The sequence below is a fragment of the Gekko japonicus genome, unplaced genomic scaffold, assembly GCF_001447785.1.
Source record: "Gekko japonicus isolate JY-2015 unplaced genomic scaffold, Gekko_japonicus_V1.1 scaffold167, whole genome shotgun sequence".
Classification (NCBI taxonomy): Eukaryota; Metazoa; Chordata; class Lepidosauria; order Squamata; family Gekkonidae; genus Gekko; species Gekko japonicus.
In genome coordinates this window covers 157,181-168,366 of record NW_015164670.1, presented here as the reverse complement: position 1 = coordinate 168,366, position 11,186 = coordinate 157,181, and the positions used below count along the sequence as shown (strand labels likewise).

General features: G+C 44.0%; 1 protein-coding gene across 1 annotated transcript in view; it reads right to left on the bottom strand.

Annotated features, from left to right (window-relative positions):
• Nucleotides 1-698: 698 nt before the first annotated feature.
• Nucleotides 699-11,186, bottom strand: part of FAM76A (family with sequence similarity 76 member A) — an 18,233-nt gene continuing 7,745 nt past the window's right edge. The window contains exons 6-9 of the mRNA XM_015409170.1: nt 9,692-9,778; nt 3,597-3,732; nt 2,058-2,159; nt 699-1,328 (exon numbers count right to left, since the gene is read on the bottom strand). Coding sequence (XP_015264656.1) covers nt 1,242-1,328; nt 2,058-2,159; nt 3,597-3,732; nt 9,692-9,778 — 412 coding nt within the window. The 3' untranslated portion in view covers nt 699-1,241. The remainder of the gene's footprint in view (nt 1,329-2,057; nt 2,160-3,596; nt 3,733-9,691; nt 9,779-11,186) is intronic.

Below are 11,186 nucleotides of genomic sequence, written 5' to 3'. Positions count from 1 at the left end.
CTTTTTTGAACAACCCATTTCCAGAGAGATGCCGTTAGGGCACGGATAAAAGATGGGCCAGATTAATTTAATCTCTCTGCTAAATTAGGATAGAGGGTTAAGCGATCAGATCCCCTGTTGACTTCACTGGAGTTCCCAGCAGTCTCCTTCTCTCACAGTCAACACCATTTTGGAGGACGTGTGTCCTTTCCTACAAGCTCCTGTCCTCTTGCACCACTACGAGTTAACTCAAAACATGGTGGGCATTCTCCACCCAGCTCACAAAAAACACCATACCTAGTTGTGCGTCATTATTGTTGGGATAAACCCCATATTCCCCCTTCACCCTTTTCTCCCCACAAGAGAGTAAACAAACAAGAGAAAGAAGTCAAGTCTTAATGATAAAGCCCCCAAGCCTATCACTGTTCTTTGAAAAGAAAAAAGCCATGTAAATTGGCATAGTATAACAAATAAAAGCCTCTTCCATACAAATTAATGTCCCCATTAAGCTTTGTTAACAACTCTCTAACAATCCAGTTGGCAATTTCTTGTTTAATGCAACCCCCTCAACACCACAGAATCTCCCCCCCCCCAGCATTTTAGAAATGCTCTTGCATTCTGGCCTAATGCTTCATTAGTAAGAGAGTTAAGAATTTCCTTCTAAAATGCTAACCACAAGGAAAACATTAAAAACGGCTTCCAGCTCTGTAGGCAGAGGACATATCGGAAGGGAGGCAAGCATGGTATCGCCCAGTCTCGTCAGATCTTGGAAGTTAAGCAGGGTCAATACCTGGATGGGAGCCCACCAAGGAAGGCTTTGCAGAGGACGGCAATGGCCAACCACCTCTGCTTCGCACTCGCCTTGCTAGGGTTGCTGTAAATCAGCTGCGACTTGATGGCACGTACATATGTACACTTAGAACAAAGCGAGAGTGCATATCAGAAAGATCCTGTTTCCAAAACAATCCATTTCCTTACAGGCTAGATGGCAACAATAATCAACCCGATTCTGAAAAAATGTCCACATTGAGAGTGTTTTGGGGTTAGGAGCCAGGAGGGACAGGGATAGTGGGAAGCGTCTCTTGTTGCTGGATAGCAATGACGGAATTGTGTTATTAAAAACCCAACACTCAAGCATGCTACTGAGTGGCCACACACAACAGGTTTGCAGTCATGTCTGTTGCAATGGCAATCAAAGTTAGGATCAGGAAAGATTCCAATAGAACTGGCAGAGATCTCAGCCCAAAGGTTCTGTGTTACGTTTAAGGGGAGGTGATTGCCCCTGGCTTCTCAGGCTTCTTGCCCTTGGATAAAGCTGCAGCTTGCTTCAGGAGCTCTCTGTTCTTGGCCTGTTGAAAAAACAGGGGAGGCAGGGGAAAGAGAGTGTGTTTTAAATGCAATGGAGCTTCAGCTACTCAGGGTGGGCAATGGCACAAAATTCAGAGTTGGATACTAAGGGACACAAGCAAGGCAACAGAAGTTCAGTGCAAAAAAAGAGAGTTAAAATTCTGCACTCAAAAGCATGTTTCCACAACTTGTACAAATTATGCAAACCCATTTATTCTGTGGCTTTAAAAAAAAACTCCAATGACATCATATAATTTATTCTGATATTCCTGGTGCTCCTATAGAAGGCAGCTACCAATCTACAGGAACTAGGTCTGCCTTTATTTATTTATTTTTAAATCCAATCCATTCCATCACAGAAGACTGATTACCTAGGCAGAATTATGCAAGATGTTGTGCAGTCCTGCCATACTTCCCCACTCAATACAGAATGCATTTTTTCCCTAGGAAAAAATATACACAGCCACTGGACTATCTGGGGCAATTGTATGATTAGACTGTGTGTTGTAAGAGCCAGGGTTTTCCCCAAAATGGAAAGATCTAAGGCTGCAGTTTGGGTGGACAGAAAACCATGGATCTGGACGCAAAGAGTTCTGAACAGAAACTAGCAGATGCATGGGGATTGCACATCAGAGGAGGCCACTCCAACAAAACAAAAGCTTGTGGAATTGGTCCAATGATCATAGTGGTCAATCAGCCATGTGAAACCACAATGGTGAAACAAAAGTTACCTGCAATTGTTCTGTGACTTCCTTGTGAGTCTTTTCCATTTGGTTCATTTTGACCCGCATCTGGGATTCCTGGTACTGCAGATCAGCCTTCAGCTCAGTTATCTGCGGAGCAAAAAAATGAACAAATGGTTTGGTTCCGGAAGAGAAGTTTAAATTCCTCTGTACTGCACAGAATGTCTTGCAATGAGGAGAGTCTTACAGAAATCCAACCTGTTAAAAGTCAGGCCACCCAAGATGAAGGCAAGACTCACCAGAAAAGACAATAATGCTAGGAAAAGTTAAAGGCAGCAGGAAAAGAGGAAGACCCAACATGAGATGGGTTGATTCACTAAAGGAAGCTGTGGCCTCCAGTTTGCAAGACTTGAGTAAGGCTGATTATGATAGGGCATTTTTTGGCATTTTTTAACATGTGCATTTGTGTGTATACCTGAAAGTCATGGCAACCTCTGGTGACTGACCCCTACTGGGGGCCTAGAGGGTATTCAGAGAGGTGGCTGAATAAAGCGTGCCCCCACCTCCCGCCTCTGGTATTTCAAGGAGGCCTCCCATCCAAGTACTTCCCAGAGTCAACCCAGCTTAGCTTCTGAGATCTGACAAGATCAGGCTTGCCTGGGCTATCCAGCTCAGGGCTACTGACAGGACATTTTGGAGGACATTAATTCACAGGGGTGCCATAAAGTCAGAAGAGACTTGACAGCACATAACACACACACACAACACCCAAGATGCCATGAGCTAATGACTCCCGATTGATACAAAGGAAACATAAAAGGCATGAAACAGGCATGTGAAGCCATACTGGTTGCAGCACAGACCAGGCTTAATTCAGATGAACTGGCGGTACAAATTTGGTAAATTTGGTCACCAGGCTCACATACTTCCTTGTTCCTTCCCCTTGCACAGTGTGCCAAGACTGAAGACAAACTCTTATTTGGATGTGGGCACCTTTAGCAAACTGAGGTTTCCTTCCTCAAATATTAGACCCTAATTTTTTAATGCACCTGCATTTGGACATCACAGCATATTGTGATTAGTTCAAGGTTTCCAGCTTCAGTCTCAGGGCACTGCCATGGGGGTGGGGGGAGGAACGTAGAAGCACAAGCATTAACTTGCTTCACGACTGTCACATACCAGCTTTGGTTTGTCCATCACGTCTGAATGCAGCCTTAGAGAAATGCAGAAACCAAAAAAAACCTTGCTTATGGTTAAAAAGAAAGCGTTAAAGAGGTTCTTCTTCATGCCTTATAAGGGCGTAAAGGGCATCCACAAATGCATTTGGAAGCCTCCCCCTTTGCTGAGCATAAATCTGAGTGTGATGCAAAGAACCACCATGCCACTTTCCAGCACAGAGCTTCTGAAGAGGGCAGGATACATTCTGACAGTCGCACTGGTCTTCAGAGGCCTCAAGATCGTGCCAAGACAAAGCTCCGTTCCTCCAGCATCAACATTAAGCATGAATTTCCCAACGAAGACGTTGGAGGAGCATCTTTTAAAACAGACCGGTTGACAGCCTGGCCAAGAGGGACCAAGGGGTATTACCTTCTTCTCTTTCTCTAGGATCATCTGATCCTTTTGGTGCAGCATTTTCTTTAGGCTGGCCACTTCCTCTTTCAGCTGGGCTATGATGACAAAGTGGTCTGTGCCAGGAGAATCCAAGGCAAGGTCTGGAGAAAAACTGCAAGAGATAGGGGGGGGGGGGGGGGGGGATTTTGTTACACAGCGTCCTGTCTCAATTCAGGTCCTCTGCTATGCACCTGCTCTGGGGGGCAACAGGAGCAGCCTTTCTCAGGGTCACAGCCAGAAGAAAACAATCATTAGAAACCCTAAGTGAGGAATTCACTTCCTTCACCTGTTTGCTTGTACATATGGCTAGGCAGAGCTGGGCAACCAGCAAACTGCCAAGCCAAACAAGTCAGATGCGGAATAATCCTCATTTCTGCTGTCCATAACCCTTTTACCCCACTCCTTCCCAGAGCAAATCTGGGGCAAAGCAGTCAGGCGAATGCAGTCCCCATCAGAACTGGTGCTTCTGACTGGTCTATTTACCAGTTTTTAAAAAAATGTCCTGGAGACCCAATCATGGGTCTTCCAGTGCCTCATTTGGCTTGCCTTCCATTTCCAAGGAAAGTCTGTATTTTGCTTCATTTATGCCACACTTTTCTCCCCAATCGGGACCCAAATTGTCTGACAAACATTCTCCCCTTCTTTTTCAAACAGATGATGAAAAATAACTTTATTCTTACTGCTCTATTCATCTCATGCTTTGCTCACTCTGTAAGCTGGCTCAGCTCCCCATCCAGTAATATCCCCGAATCACAACAACATCCCCGAATCACAAATCTCACATCTGAAGCTGCCTGAGTAGTAAGATCTCCCTTGGAGGCCCTCGTCAGTAACCCCACAGACCAAATTGCAATTGGTGCTTATGTGGGACAGGACTTTCTCTGTGGTTGCACCGAAATTTCACCTTGCTTCCTCCTTGCTTGAGAGACAGTTTGGTGTAGTGGTTAAGTGCACGGACTCTAATCTGGGAGAACTGAGTTTGATTCCTCACTCCTCCACTTGCACCTTCTGGATGACCTTGGGCAAGCCATAGTTCTGGCACAGCTGTTCTTGAAAATGAGCAGTTTCTGTCAGAGCTCTCTCAGCCCCACCTGCCTCACAGGGTGTCTGTTGTGGGGAAGGGAAGGGAAAGGAGTTTGTAAACCGCTCTGGGACTCCTTTGGTAGTGAAGGGCGGGGTATAAATCCAATCTCCTCCTCCTTTAATTTTTGTTCAGGCACCCACACAAAGCAATTCTATCCAAGACAGCCTTTGGGGTGCTCCAAAAGCTGCCAGAATTTGCAACCTGGCTACTGTTAGCTTGATTTTGATCTGTTCTTTTGTTTCTCTCTGTCTATCCCATCCTCCCTCCCAGCAGTTCAGGGTGGCTTTTCCTGTAGCCTCCTCACAACAACCCCGTGAGAGACGTTAAACTTAAAAAAAAATGACTGGCCCCAGGTCACCTATTGACCTTTGGGGCTGGCAACTTGACCCTGGCCCTCCCTTGTTTTAACCCAACAGTCTAATCACTAGCTCACTCTGCCTGCCTTAGTTACAGATTATTACTGATGAGCAGAAGATACTCTCTTTACTCTCCAACTGTCATGTAGTGACTATGGAAATGGTGGCTAAATTTATGTACTTTGCCGCCAAGAGGAGAGCTGGTAATGATGATATACCTGTTATGATGCTGTGATATGCCATTAAAGGTGGTGGTTGTTGTTACAGGTTATTAAGAACAGCTTTTTCTTTTAAGTTTTGCAGTCTCTCTTAATCTTAATCAAAGAGGGTAATCCAAGGAGAGAGTAGTAGCATTTACTGTATATGGCCAAAGGCCATTACAATCAATCCCACAGAATGTTGGACTAGATGGGTCACTGGCCTAATCCAACATGGCTTCTATTATGTTCTCAGTTTGAAGGGTAACAAAGGGAGGAATAAAAGGTGCTGTCATGGTAGCGCTCTCCTAGCTAAGCAGGGTATCAGAGAGTGGGAAGGAAAAAATATATACAGGGCAGTATATACTTTCTACTTAAAAGAGGCTTAACTTTTTCGATTTGCCTTACTTTGAGCAATAAAAATGGCAAATCAGTGGCACTTAGCCCTGAGAAAACTAGCCCAAATACATGGTGTAGTGGGACAGAAAATGCTGGCACTGTAAAGCAGAAAATCCATGGTAGTTTTTTTGATGTATGGTAGAATTGTCCATGAGCTATTAAATCTGGGAAATGGTGACAGAAAATAATTTGTACTGAAAGAGTGTTTAAACTTACCCTCATTCCGAAGGCTCGGTTTCTAAACTGTCAGCAAGAATTGCACCCAAGTGCTCAGTCTCTGAGTTGCCTGTACTGCCCTAAAACACTGTCATACTTCACAGGTATTTATGCTCAGCAAGCAATAGCCACTCAAAGAAGGTCGGTCTTCCTAGCCACGTAGGGCTAGCCAAGGCTGAGAGAGGGCAGCTTGTCTACAGCCAACCTTGTGAGCTTATGCCAAGGTGATCTGAACCAGGGATTCCCGGCTCGTGGTAGTTTGCCGTTCCCTGCCTCTGTCTAACAACCCTGGACTTCCTGGATGGTCTCCCATCCAAGTACTAATCAGGGCTGACCCTGCTTAGCTTCTGAGAACTAACAAGATCAAGCTAGTCCAAGCCATCCAGGTCAGAGCAAAACATTCTGAGGTAGATCCACCAAATGGCCGGATTCAGAGCAAGGCAGTGCATATGCAGTCGTTCCTGGTTAGCATATGCTATTACTGTCCAGAGCTGGGGCAGGTTTGACAACAGCCTAGAAAAAGCATGCTAATTTTTTTGGAAAATATCAATTTTTTAAAAAACAGAGTGAATGAATTTCAGGAGGATTTGGCATGGTAGCTCTTATCAGCCTGAAATTTTGCCTTCCACAGTTTAGCCTTAGAGGGTGGTTATCCCCTCTTAAACCTCAGTGCTAGAGAGTCCTTCATATCTTGCCTCTCAGTGGGGCAGCCTGTAACTCTACACCTGTGATAGCCTTGTCCCACCTCTTTTGGGCATCATATTTTACTTCACAAAAAGAACATTGTACAGAACATCCTAAGGAATCCATGCTATTGGCCCACAGGTACCTCCCTCAATGCCAGCATCTTGTTTGTACCACAACAATGAAGCCTCATTCATGCACTGCACAAAGCTCATAGCCTCTGAATTTGGCAACTTGTACGTAAGATCCCACCCCCAGATCCAGATTTAAAATTAGCAGAGCAACTGCCGAGTGGTTCCCAAAGGCCCATGCAAATCCAAGGTGAGGCATAACATTGCAAGACATGGTACAAACCCAGGTGACATGTGGTGGCCAACATCAGACCTGGGGTATTTTCACATAGACATTTTCCCATGCTTTGGGTACACTTCCCCCCCTCCCCTTTCTCCCATCTGCATTTTCCATTTGCTGTCATTCTGTGGGTTTCTTTGTCATTTTTCTGGGCTATCCCAACTTAGATAGGTGCTTTAAGGAAGCATGGAAAGAAAACAAATGGAGAACAAGGATGGGAGAAAGCTCAGAGAAAAACCTCTGCAGGGCGGCACCCCAAACCGTGAGGAAAGCCCCCCCAATCAACATTTTCAGACCCACTTGTGATCACCACAGGCTTCTTTGAGGATTATGCAAGATGAATCTATCGGCCTCCACCTCACATCTGTTGCCAGCAGATTGAAAACCCACCCAATAATGTTTTGCACGCAGTCTTGTCAGAAAGTTTTAGAATGTTCTATGCCAAGTTTTACTATTTGAATTTATTGTAAACTGCCTTGAAGGTAGAATGGCAGTTATTTAAAATAACACAGGATAAAAAGACATAGTAAAACTATGTCCGAAAGCAATGCCTTTCTGAATTATATAAGGCATCTGCATACAAGTGCCAAAGAAGCAACTTGTCACATGGTAAGGGAAAACTCAGACTGGGAAGGAGGGAGGGAAAACTGGCGATATCTAAGAGGTAGCCTCAATTAAGGCCCTGCTCACAGTAACACCTTGGGCAGTAGCAAGGCTATGTCAAAATCTTTACGTCATCCCTGCTATGGCTAAGTTCTGAAGTAATTTGTTTGGTTCAAGAACGAGCCATGGAAGCCACTAGTTTTGTACACGTCCTTTCCTTCTTGGCATGCTTCACTGAAGGCTTCTGGGTTCAGAACTAAGTTCAGTCCACATTGAGCAGTTTTAATATAAAGCTGTTTGTTTCTTAACTACAAATGTGGATTCTAAACCACTGTCGCAATCCCAGTTTAGAATCCTGGTTTGTGGCCAAGGAACAAAGCACAGCTTGCAAGAGCACCCAATTTAGACATCATGGCAAATTGCAGTTTGTTCTAAACAGGAAAATCTTCAAAGCACACAGAGGGAGGGGAAGGGAGTGTGTGGGACTTCCAATGGTGGAATAAAGCTTCGCCTACGTGTAGCAAACCCCACTCATAGCAACATAGCTGCAGCAGTGCCAGCAGGAGACAAAACCTGCTAAGAGGATGAGACAGGAAAGAGAATAAAAGGGTTTCATAAATGCTGTGCTACAATATGAGTAGCACTGGGTAAGAGTTTAGTCATCCTTCTGATTGAATCCAATAAAAAGCTTGAAGTACTTATTGTGTATTATTCCCACACCACCCAGTATCATTACTTAATACCTTTGTATCATAAGAACTGACTTCTATTCTAAGTGCTTTCATGTCCAGCCGAGAGCAATGGATTCATGATGGGTTGTTGTAACACGGAAGTAAAATGGAGTGTCAAAAACAAGGCAACAAATTAAGACACACTTAGTTCTGGCCTACAATCCTGGTATGATGACCTTCAAAAGGAGATCCATCAACATGGATTAGTTCCAAAAAAGGAAGACAAAATATAGATGTGTGTGTGTGTATCTATATATATATATTCCCAAGGTTGGGAAAAGTAAGAGGGGGAGAAAACGATAGGTGGTCTCACTTCAAGATGTCAGTGCCTTGAGAAACAGGACAATCATGGGCAACGAGACTCTGTTGGGAAGCGGCCCACTGCGCCAACACGGATGGGGCACTCTGGATAGGGGGGCAAAGCATCTCGGGAGAGGAAGGAACGCTGAGAATCAGAGAGGAAAGGGAGGAATGAAAATATGCACGTCAAAGAGGCTCATGTCTAACTACATCTCCCCCCTCATCCTTGCCTAGGAAGTCCTAGGGAAGTCTATTCTGCTATTTCATTTATTGTTGTCTGATGTGAACCTACTTTGCACACAGAGGTGGCTGAACAGAAGTGACGGCCTTTCAGAAACAGCTGCTGCTTTCCTGCTGCAGAAATAGGGAGGGGTGTGGAGAAGGGGATCTGGCATACTGTCTCTTTACGGCAACTTTCTTTTACCTTATTCTGTTCTGCACTGCCTAACTGAAGGTTGCTTCCACACGGAACGCACTGCTTCATGCTTCCCACCCACTCTACTACAGTGGCTCTTTCTCAGGTCACTTTGCAAGCTTTCCTTGGCTGTGCTGTGATATTTCCCAAACCTGTTTTAGTACAATCTTTTCTGACAGATCATACCCAAAGTGAGTCTGGGGGAAAGTGTAGATGGAAAGGTGTGGGTTTCTGCACCACAACTGGGGCCATTCCCATTTGTGCTTGCTGGTGGGCTTTTAAAAAATTCATAGTAGATACATTCTTATAGTGTTGTTACTCTATAGCAATATAGCCACTACTGTTAAAAAACAAAAACAAAACACAGCCGGCACAAAGGACTCCGGCAGCAATTGGGGAGCAGGGAGAAGATGGCAGATGCAAGGGGATACTGAAGGGAATCTCCCTATACAGAAGCTCTGTTGCTGCTGCAAATGGCCCTGCATTCACAGCAAAAGCGAGAGCAGAATGGGGAATGATCCCTGTGTGGAAGGAACCCTATGACTGTAGCCTGGAATATGCAGCTGCACTCAACCATAATAAAATACAGCCCATTGGTTAAAGGTTCTCTCTAGTAGAAAGGGGGACTTTCAAGAGACTTGAAACTCCAGAGAAGAAACTTTTTGCACCCAAGACTGGCACTAATATATACACAGATACTTTAAAATAAAGATTTCTAAAATTTAACTGGCTCACCTGTCCCCATTGGCTGATATGGCATCAAACATGGGCTTTTTCTTTGGGATTTCATTCTGAATTGATGATGTGGACAATGTCTTCTGGCTGCAAAAAATAAAAGGACCTTGGTGAAGCTCAGCAATTCCAAGTCAGTTATTTTATGCTACTTCCTTCTTTCAACAACTGCAGCAAAATTGTTAAGACAGTCCTCTGCAGCTTAAGAAATGATGCTGTAAGAACGTTTAATGTAAAATGTAATGTTTAAAACATCCTATAGGTAGGCAGTTTTTTAAAATGGTGCAAATGTTTTCTTACTGCACATTAAAGAGCAAACCAAACTCAAGCACATGTCATGGCTCAAAGAACTTTTCCCAGCTATGAAATCAGAAAAGAAGGATATACACAGTGATTTGGATTTTCCAGAAAAGTTCCAGAAAATATCCAGTGTCCTAAATAGAGTGTGATCTAATTTAGCATGTTTATTTTGGCTTATATTTTAGAAGTACATCATGTGATTTTTATGGTCCAGTAATAACACATAATTTAATTGAAATATTTGTTTAGGGAGGAAAAACAAGTTTAGTTCAAAATGTTAGATTCAAAGAACTTCAGAGATTTAAGGGAAAAACCAAAGGCACAGAAAATTGCTAAGATACTAGTTTTAGCATACCCAAATAAAGGTGCATGATATGTTCTGGACGTGGTTGTCCACTGATCCGTCTTGAGAGAATTTAACTCATCTCCAGAGGTCACTGGGGCACCTCATCACCCGCATTACTTATTAGTTACACATCATATTGATGATTAAAATATTCCTTCCCACATGTGAAAAGAGACATATAAATAGAAATCTGAGCTTTGGTTTTGATTTGACCTGCATTGTCAGGTGAATTTATAACCCTATCTTTTTATTTGGATTATTACACATACACTATAGTGGTTAGTGTGTCCAATTAGGATCCAGGAGTCTTAGGTTTGAATCCCCACTGCCACAGAACCTTGGGCCCATCACACACTCCCGCCTAATCTGCCTCATAGGGTTGTTGTGAAAATAAAACAGAGGAGGGGAGAATAATGTAAATTGCTTTTGGGATGGAAGAGGGGTATAAATGAAGTAAATCAGGGGTCATTTCGTAGAAAAAGAGCTGCAGTTGCTCATTAGCATAAGGTATGCTAATGAGCTACTAGGCTATTAGCATAATAGCTCATTAGCATATACCACATCCCCTGACATCACCCCGGAGTGATGTCAGAAGGTGAAGCAAAAGGGGGAAAGGCATCTTCAAAAGCCTCCCTTTCCCTTCCCCAGCTGGCCTGTGGGGGGGGGGGGAAGCGAAGTTTAAACCCCTTCTCACTAGAGTTGGGACGCAGAAGGAGGAAAGAGGGAAGGAAAGAGAGAGAGAGTAGAGAGAAGGAACGAAGGAAGGAAAGAAGGGAAAGAAAGAGAAGGAAAGAGGAAAAGAAAGAGAAGGAAAGAAGGGAAAGAAAGAGACGGGAAGAAAGGAGGGAAAGA